Raw genomic sequence first — 25,963 nt, 5'->3', positions numbered from 1 at the left:
TCACCTCAGGCGGTGCAGGGTGGGCCCGGCCGGTTCCGTGTTTGCCTTATACTCGTACCTTATCAGCCGACACATGTAATTATTGAAAAAGCAACGAAATAAATCGATCCGATCGGCAGACGAACGGGTTTAGCTCTTGACTTTTGTCAGTTGATTAAACGTTTCCAATGCGGTTATTATCACCGCTAAAACGAGGTCGAAAATTCCCAAGAGAGTGATGGCAGAGAATGTCAGAGAGAGAGTGAGAGACTATGGCTAATTAGCTAAGCATACAACACACAAATGCGATCAGTAAATTTGTTCATGGCTAAAAAACGAATTTAATTAACTGAATCAATACGACACACAGCCACCGCGTCGTCGTTGGTTGGTCGGTCGGCGGGGAGTTGAAAGTGGATTATCGCCGGGCCGATGATAAGCGACGATTAAAAGCAAACAAAGATCGTAATCGAAGACGACACTACACCCGTTACCGTTCGTTCTTCCCGGAGCCCAGCTCAAAAGCACCGCTCTCTAAATCTCCCACACCGCACACTCTCTGTCTGATTCGTTTTGGTGTTTCGCTGTTTTCCGAGCCGCTTTCATTCGCCTTTTGACCGCGTTCGCGTAATGGCGCAATCCACAACGACGACTACGGCATCGGGGGCCGCGCAGCCGCTGAACGGCGAGTACCTGGACCTGTCCCTAGCCTATGCGGACGAGGATGAGCCAGAGTGCGAGCGCAAGCCGGAGCAGAGACAACCGCTTCTGAATACGGCTGGAAGGAAGCCCTCGCTGAGCGAGCGGCGAAATGTAGATCTACCATATCTGCGGGTCGTCCACGAGAGGGAACGCGAACGCGAGCCGGAAACGGAAGCGACAACAGATTCGTCTCCCGACCAGTCCTCGACCTTTGCTCCCGGCCTGCGGCGCAACTCAATATCCATGCCGTCGGGCATTAATGCCCTGGACCTGGAGGCCCTGCGCCTGCGGCATCAGATGCAGGCCCAAGATGCCCTGCACGAGGAAACCGTGAGTTTTTTTTATTTTCATTTCAATATCTCAAATTGTTTTGATCTATTGGGATATGAACAATCATCGTTGGCGTAATTCGTATTAAAAATGAAATCGCTAGGCGCCTCCACTTTGCGCGTGAGTTACACGGAAAAATTCACCCGAAAATAATACCCAAAACGTTAATTAACTTTTAATTATATAGTAGTAACTTGGCGAACAATCCACATGTGACAAAACTTGAAATTCAGTTAATGCAAACACGTTTCAGTGCCCTCAGTCATCACATGATGCCAGATGGTCCCATACATACATGTACTTGTATTTTAGTGACACCCCAAAATTTTTAGATCAACATGATTGTTGGGAAGTTGCATTCCCTTTACACAGCTGATTGTACATATGCATGAACATATGTATGTCCGCACAAATGGACCCGATACTCGTGGAGTAAAAGGTTTAATACCCTACAATGGAAATTCATTGCGAACATCCAAAACAATTCTTTTTTTGGCGGTAGGTTCATTAGAGGATTTCGTCAATGGTTCTCGTTGATTGACTTGAACTGGGGCACAACGTTCAGGTATAAGACCGCTAAGGCGGTTAAGAAGCGTATTTGGCATGTGTGAAAATATCAAAATATCTTCAAAATTTTCGAAGAAAAATAGCATGCCTCCGTGTTAGCGGCTATGATCTGGCTATAGCTAGATAATATGCACATATGTATGTACATATAAATATAAAAATTTCCATTCACCAAATTGGTCACACTAGCAAGTAATCGTGGACACAGACTACCATTTTCCTTTGCTATATTATTTTATTATTATATTATATTTTAGCCCATTTTATATTAAAAGCAGAGATATAGCGTTTAGAAAAAAACATTATTTCAAAGATACAGTTCACATAGTTGTACAACAAGTAGCAGGTATTCCACAGTCTCCATTATAGCTCTATACTTGTTATTTGCATTCAGCGACGCGTTCAGTTTTTTCCGTGAGACATTAGGTTTATTTTCGATTTATTTGCACTACAACTGATTGTTAATGTCGGCGGCAGATGAGCAGATTGTAGCGATATATAAGTTACGCTAATTACGAAGGTGTGAATCAGGGCAGGGGGAAGGGACAGGAGGCAGATCGGGCAGGCCGGTGCCATCCGTCTAACTGGTTATCTGGTGTATGAGTGATTTACCTAAGCAATCATCAGCAATCCACACACTTGCGCCATCCCAGACATCAGCTGTGGGCTGTTTATACGACCCCGCCCAGAGGTATGCAATGGTTTCCAGAGAGAGAGAGAGAGAGAGAGAGTTCAAATTATCTTCGGTCAAAAATGCTCTGTACTCTCTGGATCTTTCTCCATTCGATTTCCCAGAAATTGAGTTAAAACCTAAATAAAGATAAGTAGAAATGTAAACTTTGATGAATTTTATTGGGATAACTTTTGATCAAATCCACTGGACGTGAAATTGAGATTAAGAAATCTATCTTGGTAAAGATTGATAGCATTTTACATATATTTGTCTCAAATTCAGTCCCTCGATTGGTTTTCCGATAATGCAACATTGAGAACAGCTGAAAACCGGGTCGGAATCCATGTGAAACGGGTGTGATCTGGCTACGAAGCGGTTCAGAACTGGTGTCTGGTCTGCCAACCGGTTGCCGAACGATAATGCGAGTGCGCGAGAGCCCCTTCCAGGCGTAAAGTCTCCCGTTTGTGGCGAATCTCTGAGCCGCCGCCGCCACACCGCGGGACAGTTATTTATGGCCAGCAGTCACGATTAAAGGCTAAATCCGGCCGACACGGCGCTGGCCGCTGGAAACAGCGCCTGTACGTAGCCAATCAGAGAGTGCTGGCCGCAATTAATTTACGACTGCGGGTTAATTCTATCAAAATCAAATTCCCACACGGGCCCCGTATTCCCGAGAGAAACCATCCGATCCACTCAAGGTGTATTACATGCAAGGTGGGGCTTACAAAAGTGGCAGATTGTGGTTTAGTTGATATAAGTTATCTTATAGCTGATGTTAATAATTCCACCTACGCTATTTGAGAAATATTGACTGCAAACGCATAACGATACATGTACATATACTATATGTAACATATCCAATTCAATCGATTCTGTTGGTAAAATAAAAAAAATTTTTCTAAACTTGAAAGCTTCAGTCAAAAAAAGGAGAAAGAAAAACAAATTGATTTTTTATGTGAATGACAAAATTTACCGATAGAAATACACTTTGTGCGCCAGCCAACCCGATCAACCTGCTCTCTTGCGCTCACAACTCACTCAACGCCGTAGAGCGGTGGAATGGCGGAGAGCGCTGAGCCGGAGTGTGGGTGTCAATATTCACACTCAAACAAAGCAGTGGCTGCTCTCCCAGAAACGCTGGCAGCACTGGCGAGCTATTAAAACGCATAAATTAAGGCGAACCCGGCGCCGCAAATACAATATTCAGGCAATAGCAATCCGGCAATTATCAAACGGACGTACAACTCCAGAGCATTAACAGCGCGATATCAGTGGAAGGTGTACGTCCAACGGCAGCAGTTCTAGTGATAGTGATAGTGATTGAAAGTGTAATTGAGATTGCAACGGTACTTGGTCATCTGTAGAGAGTGCAAAGTCTGTGGGAGTCATACACATATCCATTTTGTCCTAAATGTTGCTTTGATGATCAATGCTGAAATGAGCTCACCCAACTGCAGTCGCTTCACGCTTTCTAGTGTGATGCCGGAGGATCGACCGCCTGAAAAGGATACACATATCGATAAGGATACAAATACCGAAATAAAAATGGCTATGGCTACGGATGAGGCAGGTACTAAGTGTGGCTCGGACCCCATCATTGCGTCAAAGAGTCTGTAGGAATTAAATTTTTTTTTGTGTATGGTTATTGTTGCCAAAAAGTCGTTCTGTCCGTAATGGGAAATTGTACTGTATTCTGGATACAAGTCCTTAGCGAACGTCTGTTATCCAGTAAAGTGCCTTAGTCAGCAATATTCATCTTAACCGTCTACCGTATGTGACGACGATGACTTGGAAAAACGATCTGCATGAAGGGCTTTAATTTCTCCGTTTCACTAGATTCCTACTTGGAATCTGCGGCCTTCCCGCTTATTGCATATTGATACGAGTATCCGGAATCTGGAGACCTTGGTTGGGGGCTCCGTTCTGCGGTCAGTCGCGCAATCATGCTAATTGCACTCACCTCGCCAAACCTCTCGGAACTCGGAACAGTAGGTGCCAAAAGGTACCCTAGTCCCCCAGTCTCACAACCCATTCTCGATTTCCCCCGTCCCCACTCAGTTCGCCCTTACAATTGTTGACTGTGTGCACTATCAATTTCTAAGCGCTTTTATAGTAATAAAGTATAATATAAAATAACACCATTAATGGGGTGCTTTCAGATAGCCGATGATGCGACTTCAAGCCTGGGAACGCCGGCCACTACGCCAGGCACCACCACGTTAAATACGCCGGATAAGGGCACAGGCGCTACCACCATTAACTGCGCTTCAACCCCCAACGATGATGACAGTGACGATGAGTTCGGGAATGTCAAGAAACGGGTTTATCGGTGAGTTGATAGTAAGGGAAGGGCTAGAACCCTTAAGGCTCTCATAGGTATGCTTTCAAGAGAGGGAAGCCTAGAACTTAGAGAACTATCAGCCAGTGCATATTCTATTGTATTCCTAGATGATCATAAATGAGGAAATGCTTTCTTTGCACCCACAGTGCGGGCTGGCAGTAGTTCAGATCCAGATCTTGTACGACTAAGATTGATCTTAACCCAATTTATTCATATTCCACTTTGTGGCACGCTCAAAGCTCTTTTTGTGGCACATTTACCATTGTGATTCATCGGGCAATTAGATTAATTAATAATAAGTCGCTGTTTTTTGTCTCTCTGAACCAGACAGTAATTCGAATAATTGCTCGAATGACTGGAACGTGCTTTTCCCAACATTCCGGCAAATGGGGATTACAGAGTGGAGTGTCGCTTACAGTTGCGGGCCATTTCCCCGCTAATTGAAATGCAATTTGTATTCGATTCTAGATATCTCCCCACACCCCACACCTCACCACCAACGGATGCAACGAATTCATTTAGTGGCGCTGAAAATTTCTATCATATTCCGCTTTTGATTGCTGGCTTATATTACAGTCATTTTCTACTGCCGTAACATTCTCTTAACAGAGCAGAAAGCACTGCTGTTGAAAGCTGTCGAAAGTAACTGTAAGCCGAGCTTTAGCTTCTCCATGCAGGCAAACAAGTTTCTTTCGGGTAGAAAAGCTTTACACGAACACGCAAACAAACGAGAGCGCAGCAATTCAGCAGATTAAGCGCATTACACGGCCAGATACAAGGTGGGACAAGGACAGCGACAGCGAATCTCCAATCTGACGACAGTCTCCGATGCGATGATAAGTTAATTTGGAGGAAGCTTAAGCCAGACACACAGCAGAGCAACGGCATCTCTATATTTCCATAAATGTACATATGTAGAACGGACACAGCAGAGGTCAACACAACAGAAGTGGTTAAAGACAATTGAAAAAACTTGAAGCTATATGTGCGAAAATAGACTCTCTCTATATATAAGTACATGTATACATATGTATTTAGAGGCAGTCGCTAAGATTGCAATTTAAAATACGGAACACCTATTCCTCAGCAAAATCAAAAGATTAAACTATTGTTTAACAAGAAAGAAAAGCAAGCTTGTTAAAGCTTTAGCTATCAGATCTATCGTTTCTGAGGCATTCTTATGGCAGATTAATCTCTCTTTTTGTTTTCAACTTCTTCAATTCCACCACTACAGCCAACTAAGTCCTACAGGTCCTACGTTAAATTTGTTTTAAATGATATGATGATCCGATAGCTTAAGGACATCTCGCTTTGGCCATTTCTCAAGCTTGATCTTGACAGGACACCTCCTGGAACCGGAAAAATAAAATGTATAGCACTCTATAGTAAAGATATCCTGTAAGTAGCTACATCATTGGGCGGCACTGTTGCGACACATGTTGAGACAAGTGGCACTGGCACAGCTGTATAGTACTATAACTGTATCTGTATGTTAATGGCGCGCAATGATAGATATGAACGGAGCTCCCTCCGCTCAGTTGATGATCGTGATTAGCCGTGATAACAACGCGAGAATATCTATCTCCCTGTAGACAGATCTCAACCGATCTATATATCTGTGGTATATCTGAAAAGTAGAAGTGTCTGTTCGAGCCGCGTTTTAATAGCAGTGTTTATGAGCCCAGCCAGGGTCCCGTCCCGCTTATCGCCGACAGTATTTTAAATTGTAAATAAATCAAACAAATACATACAGCCGCACTTCAAGTAAATATAATTATATGTATACTCGTTCGGGGTATCAGCAGCCTAGAGCAATGTCCCAGTTTATGCGCCAGTTTCTGTTTGGGGTTTCCAGATTTGTTTGCTACAGAGTTTTGCATACCAGCAATACAGATCCACAGATCCTAACCGATCCACAAAATTTGTGTTATACATAAAAACATTGAGAGTGGTCCATTGAGAGTGGGAGTGCGAGTGCTCTCCATTCTCAAGAATGTTTTTCCGTCCGGCTAAAGTTCGTCTCAAGATGTTGACAGGCGCGGAGCGCCGATACGGGTGATAAGCTCTTGATCGCTATCGAGTGGGTGTGCCCTCAAATAGAGGGCTTTGGTTATGGGACATGTTCGCATCGAATGCCTCCGATGTGTGCCATATCTGATCGGAGGGTTTGACATGGGGCCATCTGTGCCACGCATCAGCTGACATCGGATGTATATATGGGGGCTATATGGGGCTTTCCTTATCGGGATCGTAAATGATTTTGGGCATTATCTACTCCCCGTCATATATCACACAGGCAGCGACCTCTCTCTGACTGACTGTTTTTCGTTCTCCTTCAAGCGATCGCTTTCGCAATCGGAGACGCGCCTCGATCGCCCCTCTACCGGCCCTGCGACTCAACAGCAAAGAGATGTTGGCCAGCGATTTCGATACCCACAGCCTAGCCAGCAACCAGGCCTCGATAACAAGCGTCAACTCTCTGGCCAGCTTGTTGCGCGAAAAGATGCAGGTGAGTAAGAGGGAGATCTCTTAACATAAATTCGAAATTGAAGAGATCATTTTATCATCTCCTGTCCGTGTGTTTTTACTTAGGCCTTTCCCCAGCTAATACGCAAGAAGAAACGGGAGACTAAGGACTACAAGATCAAGATATTCGTCATCATTATGTTCTTCATAATTATATTTCTGGTAAGCCCTTGAGTACTATCTCAGACAAGCTCCCAATGAGCCAGCGACTTACACAATAAATTTCCCATAATGATGTTTTAAGTTGATATTTTTGTAATTGAAAATTTACTTCGTATGAATCTATATATTTAATACATTTATTTATAATCACACCTCATTATTTGATTTGATTTCTCTGCTCCTAAATAAACCAAACAACAACGAATTGCGAATGCCCATGGATCGATAAAAGTAATTTATATTGACACGTGATATTGACAAGGGGGAAGGGAATGAATTAAATAACTAATTAACACTGATGAAGCTCCCTATTACTTATTTTCAATTAATTAAACAATAATATTATTTGAGTTTAGCTCATTGAGGAAAATCGTTCAGACAAGTCCACTATCATACAACTTTTGTTAGTCCTCTTATAAATTCGGCAGCTCATAGTTTTTTTTTCCAAATTGTATATTGTCTTAAAAGTAGAACAAAGTAAATTAAAAAGGTAACAATAAATATCAATATAGCTTTAGTGGATGAAATCATTACCGGTCTACTGTGCAATCATACCCAACGTAAACGCGAGTGCACTATCGATATGGGCAAGCTGTTTGAGAATCCACAGCCCTACCAGTGGCCTGCCAGATTCAGGTGTCGCCTCCAGAGACAGAAGTTCATCAGTTGGCAGTTGTACTTTCGGAAACTTTTCTAAACGAATCCCATGGCGGGCTTATTGGGACTTTAGCGCCACGAGGCGGACACGAAGGACTCGTGGTTGGATGCATTTTTGAAGTTCATTTTCCTGGGATCATTCCACGCTGATCGACTCCGCCCCAGCTTAGGCAAATGTCGGAGAGCTTTCAACTCTTTTCCGGTGGGCCAGCTAAAGCCCTTCATGGTCGTCGTCTTCGAGCCGTTGTGCAGTGAATCTTAAAGCGATAATGAAGAGGAAGACTATTTCTCGGATACCGGCAACATTCCTGGGACCTCGGCCACCCAAACCATCGATGTCATGGCTCTCCACATGTCCTCAGAGAAGCTGCTTCCACCACTACTGCTAACTATCGAGTCAACTATCCAGAAATCGAACCTCCTGAGCCGTTGCGGGCATGCCTTCATGTGCATGGCCGTCATCCCCAAGGGTTGCGCGGGAGCCATCAAAAGGAAATATCTTTAAAACAAGCTGAACGTCATCATCAAGAAGAGCATTATCGATTAGGATCCTGCCGTGCCTAACATGTCATGACTTGGCAAGCCCTCTGCCCTGTGCCCTGTGCCATATTTTCTGTGTTGTGTCAAGCCCTATTATAACCAACAAACGGTCTAAACAGTCCAATGAACAGTCTGAAAAATAAATGGACAAATTAACAAATGAACAAATTAAATATACTCGTACTGATATATTTATCTATACGTAAAATCACTCAAAACAATCAGCAACAATCATTGCTCTTAGAATGCTTCAGAACATAAACAATGCACATGACTAAGCAACGCTAACTAAAGATGACTAATCAAAGCTGACGTCTATTCTCTAGAGTCTAAAGTCACATTCCATGATTCCAATAAATGCTTTTAAAAAAATACCATTCACGAAAACAGTGTATGTTTCAAAAGAGCTGCTAGTAAGCACACAGTAGTTGCTTAAGAAAATCATACTTTCGATCTTGTCACTCGAAAATCTTGAATCGAAACATATTAATTGTACATAATTTAATTTTTTGGTCATTAGCTTTATCTGTGTATTACATAAATCGCCATGAATTATATAAAACTTTATGTAGGCGCTTTAAGATTACCATAATATCATTAATATCACTAAGCTCAAAATTCTTACGCGTATGATTACATATCGGCCTGATAGTGGATCCAATATCTCATATTTAACGGACGCCTTAACTTAATAATTATTGCCGAGGAATTTCAAGATAATGCATAGGGGTCCATAGAAAATCTACTGAAGTTAATTTGTTCATCATTCGTATCATCTGGGATCCACAATTCATAGGAAATTTTCAAATTAGATAGCTATCTAAGCATTCCATTCATAACTGCAGTCTAAAACTCCCTCTGATGTCTCTCTCTTTCAGATTGGCTATGCCTACATTGCGTACCACCAGCAGGTGCTGACGAAGAGCTACTTCCAGAAGATCAAGTTCAATTCCGTGGACCGCATCTTCCGTATACTGAACCACGACGATAAGGAGGTGATATCGGGGCAGCTGGGTGTAACCCTGAGCAGCGATTCGGCACCGTTTCACTGCCTGGAGGAGCAGCGGCGCTCAGACGGTAGCGTCTGCATCGAGTGGAACGGCGTGGCGCGGCTCCACATGAACTTTGAGGACAAAGGCGTCTTTCGGTGCTACACGCTGCAGTGGCAGGCGCTGACGCCCGGCCTTCTGCCCACCGACTGCTACGAACTGAAGCGGGACAACGGCCTGTGGTTTGGCGGAGGCATCACTAAGGGCCAGGAGTGGTCCCTGAGCTACGCCAACTTTGATTTCATGCCCTACGCCAGCGGGGACAGCAAGGTGCACCAGTTCGGGAACGGGGTGAAGCGCTACTTCATTAACTCCATCGGTGTGGCCATGCAGGTGAGCGAACGGACGCCGCTACAGCTGGGCATCAACCGGACGGAGAACCAGTTCTGCCTGCGGGCGGCCAACGATGACTTTACGTTCGTCAATCGGCTGACGGCGCTGCCGCAGCTGGACTACAAGATCTGCACAACAGAGGATATGCGCAGCCTGCACATGCTGATGACGCAACAGAGCCTGTGGGACGGGCTGAAGGAGCAGGACATCCAGGTGCTGCACTCGCTGCTGGAGGAGCCCGTCTGGCGCATACCCAACCAGGACCTGCCCGACTCCCTCAACGAAACAGTCATCTGCGACTACTCGGAAAGTGCCATTGCGATGGGCTTGGGCCATATCGTTATCAACGAGTTTTGGCAGGAGAATATCGGAGACTTTAGCGTGGACCGAGCGCGCTTCCCGACTCTGAAGGACACCATCGATGTGCTCCATCGGCGTGGCTTTAAGGTGGTCTTCACCATTCAGCCGTTTATCAGCACGGACAGCGTAAACTTCAAGGACGCGGTGCGCCGCAAGCTGCTCATCTACGAGCGCCACTCGGAGCGCAGCATACCGGCCCTCACCCGCTACAAGAGCTGCTCCAGCGCCGGCGTTCTGGACATCACCAACAACGCCTCCGTGCCTTGGCTGCTCGAGAAGCTGCAGCGCCTCAAGGAGGAGTATGGCGTGAAGAGCTTCTACCTGGACCTGGGCACTGGCTACAACCTGCCCCACTACTACCAGTGTCGCCAACCGCTCGACAACCCGGACATGTACGCCCGCATGCTGACCGCCAGCCTGGAGGGCGAGGGCCTGATGGCCGTCTCTACGGCCAGCGTGGTGCCCAAGCCGCCCATCTTCCTCAGCACTCCGCCGGCCAATGCCACCTGGGAGGGACTCAGAGAGACCCTGGCCGCCGTCCTCAACTACGGCGTCATTGGTTATCCGTTCGTCCTGCCGGGAGCTATTGGCGGGGACTACCTGCTGGAGCGATCGCTGACCAAAATGGTTACGTTCTATTCGCTCGGCCAGCCGCCGCTCCCGGACCCCGAACTCTTTATTCGCTGGCTGCAGCTAGCTACCTTTTTGCCGGCCCTGCAGTTCAGCCATTTGCCCAGTGAGTACCGCAGCGACCTTGTCACACGCGTCGCCCAGGAGATGAAGGAGGTGCGCCAAACGGTGGTGATTGCGCTGCTCAAAAAGTACCTCAGTCCGTCGATGAACGAGGGCCTACCACTGGTGCGGCCCCTCTGGATGATGGATCCCCACGATCCCGCCTGCCTCATTGTGAGCGATGAGTTCTCTGTCGGCGAGGAGCTGATTGTGGCCCCCATCCTAGACGCGGGACGTGAGGAGCGCGAGGGTGAGTCAGTCATCATCCCAGATACCGCCCTTATTAACCCTATTTCATTCTCGTATTTTTTCTTTAGTGTACCTGCCGCAGGGCGTGTGGAAGGATGGCATCGATGGATCGCTGCGAAAGGGCAGCCGCTGGATGCACGGCTATCGCGTGCCCAAGGACAAGATCGCCTACTTCCGCAAGATGCCTGACAACACGCGCTTTTAGCGGGCCGTTTAGTAATCCCTTTTCCATGTGATATGAACCGAGAGAGCTCTGGCAATTCCCGCATATGTCTATCGTCTATATCGATAACTTATTATAGGTCTATAGATCATTAAGAATTACTACTAAATTATATTTTATTTGTTTTTTTTGTGTGTGCGTGTATCATAAGTTAAGTACATCTTTATATGTCCGACGTTCGCGATACCCAAGGAAGCAGTCGATCGCCACTCTATCGATATTTGTTTCGTTGATCGAGACACTCCCTTGATAGACGCTTGCGCGTAGAGAAAGAACATATATAATAGTCGATTTTTACCGACCATCGAAATGCTTACTCGCTAAATAAATATGTTGTATTTTTACTCGTAATCGTACTCGTAATGTTCCCGTTTCGGTCTATTAGATAGCAATAAATATCCTTCAATCCTTCGATCACTCCCGGGGATTGGGGCGGCACTCGGGCAGCGATGCCCCGCAGGGCTCCGTTTCCGGGGGACGTATCAGGAGGCCGCACTGGTTATCGGCCACGACCACATCATGCTGGTCCAGGCACACGATCGAGCGCCGCCGCTGTGGCATTGGGGCACCCGGCTGTTGGCAGGTGAGCGGACAGAACTGCCAGGGACCCGGCCACCAGTGGGCCGGACACTGCTGCTCTGAACAGGAGCGTGTCTGGCGGAGCGGCCGCTTGTTCTTCGCATGCGTCCAGCACGGCAACTTGTCGATAAGCACTGAAATTCATGAAGAATGGAATCAAGAAACGCTTTTAAAAAGTGCAGGAGGAGGAAGTGGGCTTACCCTTGCCATTATCGAGGCAAATTGGTTCCCGATGCTGGACACCTCCACCGCAGCTGGCCGAGCATACGGTCCAGTTGCTCAGGCGCCAAAGATATTGTCGTCCAGCGCTAGCATTAAACGGGGGCAGCGTGAACTCATAGTAGATGCCTGCATTGCTTTCGTTGCCGCGAACGATCGCCTGTGGATGGGGGAGGATCAAAATCCTTCCGTCTCTTTGGAATGATTTCACTTACGTAAACCGATATGGAATGCTGTATGGGCTGAGGTATTTTGATGGTCTCCTGCTCGTCTATGCGATCGTAGAGGCTCTCGGCGCCGGCGATCTCGAATTCGCCGGGCATGGAGATCAGGCTGTCGCCATTCAGGTAGAACTTCTCTGGACTCTGGGACATGCCGATGGCAAGGAAGTGGGGCGAGTTGGCCTGCTCCCTGATGAGAATGTGGCGGGCGCGTGACGGTATGCTGACAATCTCTACGTAGGCACCATCTTTGGCGCTAAACGGCTCCTCGTAGGTGTCCCTCACTGGTTTGCACTGATCGCCACCACCGCCACAGACACCGCAACGATCGTCCTGCATGTCCGAGTCAACGATCCAATCGCAACCAACTTTCTGGATGAAATGCTCGTTTAATTGATCGGGGTTTGAAGCAGGGTTTGCGAAGTAGCGCGACATACGAATAAGGACCGCTCGATCCCGCTCGGGGATCGATCGTCGCCTACCTTACCTTGCAGATGCCGTCGATGCACATGTTGTTGGTCCCCAGTGTGCAGGGCGTTCCGTCCAGCACCGTCTCACCCCAGTTGGCGATGATCGTGTCGTCCACATCGCTGCAGAACAGTCGACAGGGGTTTTCTGCAAAGAGATCAAGCGATTATCAATCGATCTTGGTGGGGATTCCCACTTCCATTCCTATCTTACTTTTGTCGAAGAAGGGCAGCCACTTGTAGGTCGCCCCCTGGTAGCTAACGTTGTCGTAGCGCGCGCACTGCTGGGCCCGGAAGCTCGGCTCCTGCTCTGGACAGAGCCGCTTGCGGCAGATCTTGTACCGTTTACGCTCCCCAATACAGAATACGCCACCGTTGGCCGGCACCGGGGAGTCGCATTCCCGTTGCTGCGTGGAAACGCCACCCCCGCAGCTGCGCGAGCACTCGCTCCACTCGCTCCAGTTGCCCCAGCCTCCGTTGACGGCCGCCAGCTCCTCGCGGCGCACACACTTGCCGTTCTGGCACCACTTGTTCCGTCCGCAGCTGGTACCAGGCGCCGTGGGCCGCATATTGGTCACGCACTCGCCGTTCACGCGGCACCACAGCGTCGAGCAGAACTCATGCGGGGCGGAGCAGGCGCCCACCTCGCTGTCGGTGGTCAGGTTGAACTGCATCCGACACTGGCCGCGTGCATTGTATCTCGCCCCGGGCAGTTCGCCCGTATAGTTGTACTCGTCCAGCGGCGTTGGCGGATCGTCGAGGCACTCGCCTAGGCCCTGGCTAAAAAAATAGTCAAAATATATGCACATTCAGAATCAGGATCAGGATCGCCGGTATCTACTAGCTTCTACTTACTCGAGGAAATGCGTTATGTACTTGCGGCTGCAGTTTGACCAGCAAACCTGCAGCGTGTCCGCTCCAAAGGTAGGCGTCATGATATGGACAATGGGCCCCACCCGGGGATGGCAGCCGATCTTGGCCGTGTCATGGAACATGCCAAAGCTGAGAATGGAAAAAGAATAAAGGAAGAAGTAGTTAAAAGTGAATCAACATCTGATAGCAGCAGTAGGATTCAAGAATCCAAAGAACGGAATTGAAGAGATGTATAAGATCTAAAAGATCTATAATCTAAGGAAATACAAAGGTCACATAGTGTACACATATGTAGAGAAATGCTCGTAGGGAAACAAAATCAAATTCGGTTTGATCGCGTGAAGCTAATGGCTAATACAAAGTTGTAAGCACCTCCTCTTACTTCTCCTACAACCAGCCCCTGCTCCAATCAGTAGTCAAAAACCTGATTATTAGAAAAATAAATTTATCCAATCAAGGGAGACATACGGATACTACAGATATACGTGTATCCGAGCGAAGTGGCAGCAACAATGAAAACCAAAACAAACCGTGAAAAGCAAAACACCGGCCCGTGGCGACGTACCGCCTATTGTTCCACCTCATTGACGGGGGATTCCAGGCGGGCCAACACTTACACAACTATCGATCCAATCCAGAGGTAAAGCAAACAGATATCCAAATACCCTTTTTGGTGATTAGATACGGATATATGTACTTAGAAAATGTAGTTGGTACTTTTCTGACATACTCAAAGAGTATGGGGGTAAGTGGATTTATGCAACACATAGAACAAATCGTTTCCGAGCCCATAAAGTATAGTATATATTCTTGGTGAAGCGGAGGGGAGCCACTTTGACTGAGTACCGCGTATGAAGTAGAGCCGCGGCCTTTGCTACGGCTCACAACGTTGCCGCTCGTTTCAGTTTTTTTTCTTTGAAGGACTAGAAATGGATGCGTCAAATTCTTCCTAAAGCAGCTATGACCTGGTGTTCACATTTTTACAGATAGATTCATACATATCTAGAATATACATATTATAAGAGATACAGATCATATCAATCCAGAAACCAGACGGTAGCAGAGAGGGTACCGCCTCTGGAACTGGATGACGATTGAGCCGCGGGCGGCGGGTTATGCGACTGTTCCGACTTGTGTTCGGGTTGAGTCAATCGCGGACGGTGATCACGCTAGACTGACTGACGGGCACTTGGCTGCGCTTAAAAGGCGTTTTACAACAAATCCACTTGGCACGAACACCGTGCACACACCGAATCTGAATCTGAATCTGAATGAATGTGAATGCGAATGTGTGTGCTCAAACCAGATAAGCCCCAAACGAAACCGGACAGAGACACTGCTCCACCAACACATAACGAGAAGCTAAGCGACGCGATAGCGGTGCGACAGTAGTCTGTGGGGAATCACTGTGAATCACTTTGGGTACAACAATTCCATATTCAAAGTTCAACTGATTACGGAAAATGGATAGGTGTCCTTCTGAACGCCTAAGTTTTTATAACGGACTAACCGAAAATAGAGATAGAAACAAAAGATATCAAAGTCTTGGTTCTCTAATATATCTGTGGATGAGTTTCCATCTTGCTGTCATTGATATTTCAGATCTTTTTAAAAGCGAGGGGCTTTAAGGAGTCACTGTCTATTTTAAGAATAAAAAATGGTATTAAAACCTCAATTCAAAGCCGCTCTAAGCAGTGACTGAGGGGAAAACAGTGATTGGTACCACTCATCCCTGGCTCTCTAAGCTACTCCGATGATTGCCCCCTGATTTGTGTCTCTGTCGCTGGCGTTGCGCCTCGAGACTAATTAAGTTTAAATTGGGAAAGAAACAGGGGGGACAGTGCTGCTGACTGGCACTGGTAAACTGTGGGCGTGAGCAACGCAGGCGATCATTGTCACAACACGCACGCAGGTGTCAAAGCATCCGCCGTGTTCACTTAGTTTTTGCTGCTGGCATTCGATACCTTTTCAAAGGGTATGAAAGATAGCTGACACTTACTTCATCAGAATAACCGGAAGACGGGATGAGCCCTATATCTGTCTGAGAGTAAGCTTTTCCTGAACATATTTGAGTGAAAACCAGAAAGAATATGATTTCTGTATCATATAGAATTCTCTAAGCGATATGTTTTTAGCTCAAAATTCGAATCAAAATCTATTTTATAATAATAATCCAATGCTAAATCTTGAGCTCTTGAAAGGGTATCGGCAGTTTCGACTGCATCGCATTGGCCGTTCTTTTTGGCTGCGTTTCCGTTTTGGGTGCGGGGCTGTTGCTGCTGCCTGGCTTCAATTCATTCTTTAAACGAAATGGGCTGGCCATAAGGCTGAAGGCCTGGGGGTCGATGCGTTGGCCGCTGGATCTGTTGCGCCATTGGCCAATGTCTGGCGCCGCAGGTGGCACCGGTCATGCCGACGACTACCGATCTGGTCTGTCTGCTGTCGTGAGGGGTCGGTCGTCACGGGGGACTTACTTGTGCCCTAGTTCGTGGGTGATCGTGTGGGCCAGCATGATGCCATTGTCCTCATTGACGCTGCACGACTGCTTTGGCTTGCACATCCCTCCAACGTTAGCCAGGCCTAGGGTCCTACGAGGAGAATGAAACGCATGGATCACTCCCTGGATGTGGATCTGTGTATCTGTGTGCAGCACTTACATGCAGTTGTTGGCGCAAATGTTCTTCCTCGTAATCAGAATGGCGACATCGTGATGGTGCGGATCCTTTTCGCTTCCTTTGTTCAGCTTGTGCTGCCAGCTGTAGAGCGAAAAAGGATACAGAATTAAAGTATTCCCCAAATGAGTCTAAAACAAACGTTTACCTGCAAAAACGATCGAGATTCTTCTGAGCATTCTGTGTGAGATTTAGCTGCTGTTCGGACTCTTCCTCGTCCAGCCGTATGATGCGCACCACAACAATCTCAATGGAGTTGCCGATACTGGGATCTTTGTACAGCGCCGATACCATGTTCATGATCGTCAGCAGATAGCCATTGAGGTCCTTGTGGAAGGCTGTCATTGTGGCATCGGCCACAATAAGCGTTTCCACATGTCTAGGGCTGCTTATGGAGCGCTTCTGCTTGTGCCCCTGTCCCTGACCCTGGGAGTGCGTCTCGTACTTGAATTTCGTGTGCGGCGGCTGGTGGTGGCGATGGCGACGATGCTGCCGGCGATGGAGCTGCTGTTGCTGGCGCCCCCGATGTCCGTGTGCGTGGTGATGGCGACGTATCTGACGCCCCCCCTGGATCTTCACCTTGCCCCTGGCCTGCCACTCCAATCGGGTCTCCATGCGCCGTCTGGGCTCTCGAGTGCCGCAATTGCTGATCGCTAAGCCTGCCACAGCTCCTTCTCCTCCTCCTCCTCTTTGTCGATTGTTTTCTTTTCTTCCAGGCTGTTGCTTGGGCTTTACGGAGGATCGCTGAAACATCACATGCGGATGACCGTGCTCTGGATGCGGCTCATGCTGCTTGGAGGGCTCGATGAAGTACTCATTGCTGGCAGTCCGTATGTGACCTGCCTAAAGAGAGGAACAGACGCTTTCGATATTGAAACAAACCACAAGAGGTTTCTGGTTTACTCACCAGCCCCGAGCAGGTAGAGATGGCCACATTGGACGACGGCTGGCCCCGCACCTTGCCGTGAAAGTGGCAGTTCAAATGATTCTCGGACAGGGACGAGCGCGTGCGCAGGTCCCGACGGTGTCGCTCCACCACCAAATGGGGGGCCAGAAAGTAGTTGTGGGGTCTGCAATCGAATATTTGAAGATTGGGTGGATATCCGGATCATTTTGATCGCTGATATTTACGTGAGCTCCAGGTGCAGCGTCTCATTTTGCAGTGGCAGCTGCAGATGCAGATCCGCCTCATCCTGCTCCTGATCCTCCAGGCCACGGCGCTGTCGATGACGGCGGTGATCCCGATCGTGAGCATACTCCAGAGAGTGCGTCATGAAGGCGCCGTCGGGGTATACGCGCCGTGGCACCACCAGCTCCCCCTGCCCTGTCATCAGCTCGTCCGTGTGGATGCCAAAGAGACTGGTACTGGGACTGATGCTTGTGGTTGCTTCTTCAACTACGAATGATCCGTTGGGATCTGCCTCTGCCTCCAGGACCAGCCACAGAAAGAGCAGCGTGGTCAGGCCAAGGCTCGGCATCCTTGTGCGTCGAATGTTGTGTGTCGCCTTTTGGTAGGCTCCTTTCGCTATTTGAAGTCTCCTCCTCTTAGCCCTTAGCCGTTGTCCAGGCGGTGTCTCAGCAGCATGGCAGCGATCGCATTATACGCCCGCGTAGATTCAGGCTAATCTGTTATCCGGGGTCTACAGAGTCCAGGTGTTCCAAAGTCCTGGCTAGGTTCGAGATCAATCTGCAATGGAAATTCTGGTTTAATGTCAATCATTTATTGTAAAATGAAAAGGATACACTTAGGTAGAGCCTGAAGTAAAAATAAGCTCCTTCTATGGCTCCTAGCGTTTCAGATCTTGTGGAGGAGGAGGTGAAGGAGAGATATAGAAGGTTGAGATATCGAATCCAATCGAGATATTAAGGGTATATTAAAGTGGGAGGAGTTGAAAGGGGCGGCGTGCTTTCAAAGACCGCCTCAGGAACGAACGGAAACGTTGTGAGCCGCGGCATAGGTCGGGGCTCTACTTTTATACCCGGTATTCAGTTAGTCTATATTTAAGCTTATTTAAATGTCTTTTGGTATCGCTGTTCGCAAAAGGACGAAACGATTTTTTGCCAAACAAAACGTTCAGAAAAATCGGTAGAAACGTTTTGGAGATTTGTATGAATTATTCTACCTGTTTTCACTTATCTTTAAACTTTTTTGTACATCTGCCTTTTGATACCCGATAGTCAAAAGCATAGGGGTGTATTAGATTTGTGGTGGAAGTGGATGTGTGTAGATGCCAGAAGGAAGCGTTTCCGATCCCATAAAGTATATATACATATGTATAAGAATATACAAAAGAAAGACAGCGATAGAGGCAGTAACAATAGTAACAGAAACACGAAAGATAGGCACAAAGAGCTAAAGCAAAAACAATAAAACGAACACTAAAGTCCGAAGGCCGAAGTTTTGAATACAATTTCCGACCAATCGAATTCAATTAATTTTTGACCACAATTTCCTCGAAATTAAACCGAGGTGCTGTCCTTTGAAAGCTAGCATGTGCTGTTATGTGCACAAATGTATTTTTTGGCAACGTTCTGAAAGCCAAATCTGGTTGCGTGAGCTGTTTGCACGAAAACGAAAAGTGTTGTTGCTCTGACCAATTATATCCGAGCCAAATATGAGTTTTTATTTATAAAGGCACAAGCTAAATTGGCCTGGTAATGGTGTCAAGTTAATATTAATGCATCAATGAGTCATCTATTTTTTCCTTTTTCAATTATGATTCATTTTGTTGTTTAAAAAGCCGTTTAATTTTCATTTCGTCGAGGAAAATGTTCTCGTTTTGAAAACGAAAAAATCTTGCGGAATGTGAAACCGGGAGCACCAATTTATGTGATTTCAAAAGTAAATCGGAAAACTTTTGTGAAAGGGAAAACTGGAGTCTGGCTGTTAGTTTTTGTAAATAGAAATCTCCTGATAAAATAGTCCAAGTTGTTCGATATCAGTTCTATTAATTATATACATTTTTATCAGATGCCTTGCTGCCTTCTTTTTAGGCTATTGTGTTTGAAGTATGAGTTTGTGGGGGAGAGATTGAGCATTTGTTGAAACCAGGTAGTCTTTTTATGTGGAGGTCAGGATTTTTGAATTGGAGGTTTGCTTTGAAGGGGTTTGGGTGTAAATAAGAGGATATTTGCCGGCCAGTTTGGCTGAGGTGTCAGCAATGAATATAATTTTAGGGAAATGTTCGGTAAATAGGTTTGTTGGGTTTTTTTATATATTTTTTTTGTTTTTTTGCACTTACAAGATGTTGAGTTATAATACTTTCGTATGCTATCGCTGGCGCCCTGCTCTACAGCGTCAAATATATGGTGTAGCCCCTGCGAGCACAGGCTCATTCTTTTTGATTAAAAACCGTTAGGTTTGGTGTATTCGTTAGAGGAATCACACAAAAAGGAGTTCCACACACGATGCAAGAAACCAAGAAGCATGTCAGCACCCAGCAGCTGCTCTACTGCTGCACTGCATCCTCCAGCATCACATGACAGTCTCGAATGGTACGAGTCTACCTATGTATATATTATGGGTCACAACAAAAAGAACCTTACCGGTTTTTTTCGTGCTAGACATGTTTACTCGTTTTGGTAATAGGTTGTACCCTGTTTGAGAACCATACTGTTGTACAAGAATGTGAATGTAAGTATAAGGATCATTCTCAACTAAAATTTTAGAGCTTTAGGCGTAATATTCCTTCCATCCCCTAGTAACAAATTTGGTTAGCATTTCCGTAGTACTTTTTCGATAGTTCTTCCTCTGAGGCGGAACATTCAAGTTTATTTTAAAAATTAAATTGAAAATGTCAAAAGGGGTGGATTTGAAATTAGGTTAACCTCGGCTACAGAGCCGAAGGCAATTTATAGCTTGTCGTGTCCTGTCGTGGCAAAGAGGCAGACGCTTCTGCATCGCCATAAGGTTACGCCCTGACTCTCTTCGTTAGATAACGTTGCCTTTAGAGCTGAAAATCTTAACTCAAATTTATCCTTTACAATTATATGTTCTATAATCTTAGCTCAAGGCAAGGTTTACTCGTGTACACCAGAATCGTAACGCCCACCTCTGCAGGTGGTATTTCCCGCAGAGACACAGCAACAGTCGGCAGCACTCTCTGCCGCTTAGTCTGTCTGTTCGACAATCGAAGCAGCAACAAGAAGACAACTTAGTTATTCAAAAGATTGACGCAGTCAACGGCAGATCGGCTGTTATCACGATCACGGTTTGTAATTTATGATAAATGTTGGCAATTCCATTAATAAAATTAAACAAAAGCTCATTAGCTTCAAACGCTGACTTTTGCAAACAGAGAAAAAAATAAGCAAAAAAAGAGAAGCAGACATCTTTCAGAGAAACCAAAAGAAAGGGAAAAGAAGGTTTATGCATACCCTGCAAAAAAATAAGAAAGAGGCTTATTTTGCATTGAAGCCAAACCGGCCGACCGAGGGGCGCTGCCGCATAACGCAAAAAAAGATAGAGGGATACACTTCAAAGGTTCCTTCTGTAGTTTCTTCCTTCAGCGAGTGACAAACACAATCCCAAACTCAAGAGAACTTTCCATCCACAGACGGGAGAAAAGAGCATACCCGTCAACGCCAATGACCTTGGCGATGGCGCCAGCGGCACAGGTGCCGTTCCCCAAACCCCCCAAATGGCCATAATAATGATGATCGTAAAATATCGTGGACATTCAAAAATTCCCATTCGCACCCGAAACCCGATTCAATCTGGTGACCGTTCTTCTATTCCCATTCCCCATTACCATTCTCATTCCTGTTTCAGTATTTATTCTGCGAACAGAATAGAATTTCAATTCGCGGCGTAACTTGAAAGAGTTTCCGGCAGAGGTAGAAATTAGCAAGCGCCACATGATCGTCAGACCGCTCTATGTCTGTCTGTCTTTCTCATTATGCTGCAGTGCCTCTTCTTGGGATGGCGGGGCCAGGCGCCACTTTTAATTATCAATCAATCAATCAATCACAGCCGCCGCCGCCGCCGCCGTCGCCTTACGGCTCCCTCCATTAAATGAATGTCAGCCAATGATTGCAGCGCCGCCTGCAAACTGTCTCCCTCTACCATTTACCCCTCCATCTGCATCTCTCCGTTCCGTTGGCTCGTCTCCTCCTTCCAGTTGCATTGCCTTCGTCTTCGTCTGCATCCGATGATCGATGATCAATGGATGGTCCGATCGTTCGATTCATTCGTTGTGCATCGCTGGCACTGCATTTGACTGAGAAAATATCAAGGTAGAGAAACGAGAGGGAGTTGCTTCCCTATGGGGATACCATAACATAAACTCACTTTTCGAGCCATCTTTCCATTATCTTTATCCAATTCGTTATCTCTTTTTGTTCAGATTAGTCCTTATTATACCCGACACTCAAAGAGTATGGGGTTACATTAGATTTGTAGTGGAAGTGGATGTGTGCAACAGCCAGAAGGAAGTATTCCCCATAAAGTATATATATTCTCGATCAGCATCTATAGCCGATTCGATATAGCCATGTCGGCCTGTCCGTCCGTCCGAATTCATGAACGCCTAGATCTCAGAGGCTCAGAGAAAAAATTAGATTTTGTATCAAAACTCTTCTCATATCACACTAACAAGTATATTTCAAAATTTAAAAATAATAGAGAATGACCATTTTTACCAGAGTGCCGAAGCTGGATTAGATCTGATCTGATAGCCAGAATGAACGAATCAAAGAATCTCTCTCTGTCTGTCTCTTTCACACACAAACTCTATCTCGTTCAATGTGCATGATCTGGTGGAAGTGAGCGAATAAAACGCTTGGTGTTAGTGTGAAAATATAACAAAAGAGACAGATTTAAAAAATATATGTACATAAAAATGTTTACAGATAAAATCTAATATATAGAAATTTCGCAAACGGTAAGAGCAAACAGCGATACCAGACGACCTACAAATATAAATATATTGCTTAAATTATATAAATAATAAGCTCACATACATCAATACTGACTGAGTACCGGATATAAAGTAGAGTCGCGGCACTTACCGCGGCTCACAATGTTTCTGCTCGTTTAATTTTTCTTTTGGGCGGTTTTTTGCTTTTTTATTTTTGGTCATTCATGGGATCCATCGATGATCGGATTGCTTTTCAGTGATAAATATTTGTTGCCAATCAAAGGCCAAATTAAGACCCAATCTACTAGACAGATGGCTCTTCCTCCTCCCCTTTTCTTCCACTTCCACATCCACATATCTATATCCGTAGAGAATCATCCTAAACAACCAAGAACCAAAAAAACCCTCTTTTGGCTGCAAACTGGCAAATTTCCGATTTCACTTTGTCTCTAGCCTAAAGCCAAAAGCAATTTGTACGCCCACCAGACCTTATGCCCCAATGCTGCATGCTCCATGCTCCATGATCCATGCCCAGACTAGGCACAGACTCGACTCGACCAGACCATGCCAAAGTAAAGCAAAGCAGAGCAGAGTCAGGCCCCTTAGCTGGTAGCTCTAGCTTGCTCCATTCATACGTCATACGAGTATGAGTATGTTTTGCGACGCGTTGCCTGTAGTTTCATTCAAAAACACACACTCGCCTGCAGTCGCAGTCGCAGTCGCAGTCGGACTGGCACTGGCACTGGCACTCACCCATACGAATGAATACCCATAGGCACATGGAGGTGGAACAACGAGTGTTTGTTTGAGTGTTGTATACCCTTTCTTCCAGCGATCCCACTCTTTCGACCACTTCTGACAACTTATTTTGCCCTTTAAAGACTGGCAAAAGAAAACAGCTCATCTGTCTGATCTTTCTGTTTTTAAGCAATAGAATATTCAAACCAAACCATTCGTATAACATCTACGGGCTGTGTTTATTAATGGAATATTTTAGATCTTCATCATATTCATATTCATATTCCACGCATTTGCTTGGACACATTTCCCTGAACAAAATACAAGTAAATCGCTCGGGGCGAGTGGTCACTATTCAAAAGGAATGCATCCGTTCGTTCAGGCAAATTCGGTACATAGTATCGGCGATTGTGCTCTAGTGTTCCATTACAGATATTACAGTGGATTTCTTATAGATGTATGTATCCGATATCTCTAAAATATTTCCCCACATCCCTCTCTGTAATGCAGTGAATGCGCTGAATCAGTTGCAAAGTAATATCGTTTTTCGGTGATAACTGTTTTGTGATTCAAGGAATAAGAATGAAATATGAGTTCAAAGAGTTTGAATTCAAATGGGTTCACTATTTAATATATTTTGCCTTAAGAAATTTCACAATTTTCAAATTTCACTCACTAACATGTCTCTATAATATTTTTTTTAATCTTAAGGTGTATCCAAATCATCGGTCCACGGAAGTTGTGTTTTCTTCCTTGTTTTTATTTTATCACGATTTTTTTCATGAATGAAATACAAATATTTACGTAAAACGACGACGCTTCGCTCTGCTCTGTCGTTGGCCACGATTGAGAGTTGGGTTGGGTCCCTGTCTCTGGGTCTGGCTCTGGCTCCGTCTCCATTTCCATCTCCATCTCCAACTCCGGCCCCCGCAACCCATTTAACATCCCAGGCTTATCTGAATCTGCATCTGTATCTGTGTATCTGGTGTTTGGGGGCTGCCTGCCTGCTGCTGCTGTCTCGCGGGGCACATATTTTAATTTCTTCAGCTTCGGTCGTAGCGTCGATAGGCATGTGGGCCGAAGATGTATTTTTATGGCAGGCAGCGTCGTCGTTCGATTTATTATTTCATTTGTGTTAATACCGAGTAATATACATATACATACGATCAGAGGTATATAAAAACATACAGACATATTTATATACGGAATGGGTGACGAACCTCTGGCTCCCACGGATGGAGGAAGTGCTTCTCCGTTTCCCATAGACCACCGCTCGGGATTTCTCGGGAATGTTCGTGGATGGATCCGATAGGATTGGATCGGACCATCATTTAATGTGATTTTATTTATTATGACACAAGCACACAACATTGTTGTTGTCTTTGTTGTTGGAGTGACCATAAACTCATGACCTGTGGTTTTTTCCTGTTGCTTTTTTTAAACGTTTTCGGGAGTTGCTTGTGGCGTGGTAGAGAGATAAATTTGGTTTTTAGTTGCTTTTTTCTCTGCGCTGAGATCACACAGGAAATTAGCTTTATACAAATGAACCTGCATACATTAATAAATGCATTCTGTATAGTATATATACATATGTACATATGTATATCTCTGTGTATCTGCGTATATGTGGAAGAAGCAGTCAAAAACAAAAACAAAAACAAAATCCCACTTGAAAGAGTAGCGTAAAAGAGCAGGCACACCGCTGTGATAAGATATGAGAGATCTGTTGGGAACTTCGTTAAAGGCATGATATGAAATGTGGGGGGGAAGAGGCGGTTTAGCACATGTCGACGCGTGTATTTGCTAAAGCATATATGTAGCTTTGCAAGTGATGCATCAAAAGGAATGTATCTTAATATCTTATCAACAAGGATTGATTTTGAGGATACTTTATTTTTTGTCTGTATTGTACATAAGATGCTGGAATTATAGCCACTTGTTCTTAGAGGAGGTTTCACTGTGGTCCTTCTGGGGATCTATGTATCTTTCGATTCTGATGTCTAGCAGATTTTAGGATCGAAGGATGATCGTGACATTATATGATTTTTACATCTATCTTTTAAATCAGATATCGTGGGAGATCTGTCAAATCCATGATCTTATCGATCCGCTCCGCCTGCCCGAAGGTAAATTATTGCTGCGCTGCCACTCACCGAGTCCACAAATCCAAATCCGAATTCGAGCCCCAAGATTTCGAATCCAATTCTGAATGCGGCGCTGCTGTAGATGAAGCCCGCAAATATTTTAACCGCAAACAAAGCCGACAACGGACAACGACGAATCGGCGACAAAGCAGAGAGAGACAGCAACGACGATGGAGACGACGGCGATGATAATGATGTCAGGTAGGAATACAGAATGCTCTCTGTTGACGGCTTTTGGGGTTTCAGTTTCGGTCTCGAGCTTCTGTTACTCTTTCACAACACAACAACAACAAAACAAAGAGAGGCGGTTTTACGTAGGCTATTTCACAATTCAAATAAAAACGGAAATTAGATTTCGGCGCCACTTTTCTCGGATAAACACACAAAAAACAACACCAAAACTATAAAAAAGGAAACGTTCTATGTATTTTCAAAAATCATAATCGACGCGACTCACGGATCACAGATCACGGATTAGGCAGATGACAATAGATATTGGATCCGATCTCGCGCACGTACCGAACACAGAGTCGGCGCAAAGAATGGGCAACGTTTGTTTTTTTGAGAGAGCCTCAGCCGCCGATCGGACTCAGACCTCAGACTAAGTGAAAATTGCAAAGCGCCGCTGGTTTTATTTGAAGGAAAGCATACTACCAAGGTACAACTAAATAAGGTGCGGCCATTCCGCGCTTAAGTGGCCTAAGTTCTTTGCCATCTTCTTTTCCTCGAGGCATATTGCAGAGCAAAAACGAGCGGGAACATTGCGTTT

The 25,963-nt window shown here is 45.6% G+C and overlaps 2 protein-coding genes across 7 annotated transcripts; one reads left to right on the top strand and one right to left on the bottom strand.

The window, feature by feature from the left end:
• Positions 1-230: 230 nt before the first annotated feature.
• On the top strand, positions 231-11,779 carry LOC108151483 (myogenesis-regulating glycosidase). 5 transcript variants are annotated; one of them, XM_017280119.2, is made up of 6 exons: positions 231-1,011; positions 4,411-4,580; positions 6,933-7,101; positions 7,185-7,280; positions 9,356-11,201; positions 11,269-11,779. In XM_017280119.2, the coding sequence occupies exons 1-6, from the start codon at positions 610-612 to the stop codon at positions 11,403-11,405; spliced, it is 2,820 nt and encodes a 939-aa protein (XP_017135608.1). In that variant the 5' UTR covers positions 231-609; the 3' UTR covers positions 11,406-11,779. The 5 variants fall into 5 exon arrangements, with proteins under 5 accessions (XP_017135608.1, XP_017135609.1, XP_017135610.1 ...); XM_017280120.2 differs by lacking the exon at positions 231-1,011 and adding an exon at positions 3,460-3,817; XM_017280121.2 differs by lacking the exon at positions 231-1,011 and adding an exon at positions 3,462-3,821.
• On the bottom strand, positions 11,515-25,809 carry LOC108151481 (A disintegrin and metalloproteinase with thrombospondin motifs 7). 2 transcript variants are annotated; one of them, XM_017280115.2, is made up of 12 exons: positions 25,204-25,808; positions 17,586-18,141; positions 17,362-17,524; positions 16,603-17,297; positions 16,440-16,538; positions 16,257-16,370; positions 13,765-13,911; positions 13,124-13,689; positions 12,930-13,057; positions 12,437-12,814; positions 12,204-12,381; positions 11,515-12,136 (listed from the first exon to the last, which is right to left on the bottom strand). In XM_017280115.2, the coding sequence occupies exons 2-12, from the start codon at positions 17,930-17,932 to the stop codon at positions 11,838-11,840; spliced, it is 3,114 nt and encodes a 1,037-aa protein (XP_017135604.1). In that variant the 5' UTR covers positions 17,933-18,141; positions 25,204-25,808; the 3' UTR covers positions 11,515-11,837. The 2 variants fall into 2 exon arrangements, with proteins under 2 accessions (XP_017135604.1, XP_017135607.1); XM_017280118.2 differs by lacking the exons at positions 11,515-12,136; positions 12,204-12,381 and having other exon boundaries at positions 12,630-12,810; positions 25,204-25,809.
• Positions 25,810-25,963: the final 154 nt, after the last annotated feature.

Source organism: Drosophila miranda, chromosome XR (assembly GCF_003369915.1).
Source record: "Drosophila miranda strain MSH22 chromosome XR, D.miranda_PacBio2.1, whole genome shotgun sequence".
Taxonomy (NCBI): Eukaryota; Metazoa; Arthropoda; class Insecta; order Diptera; family Drosophilidae; genus Drosophila; species Drosophila miranda.
Note: the sequence above shows the minus strand (reverse complement) of the source record. Positions and strands in the feature narration are given on the sequence as shown.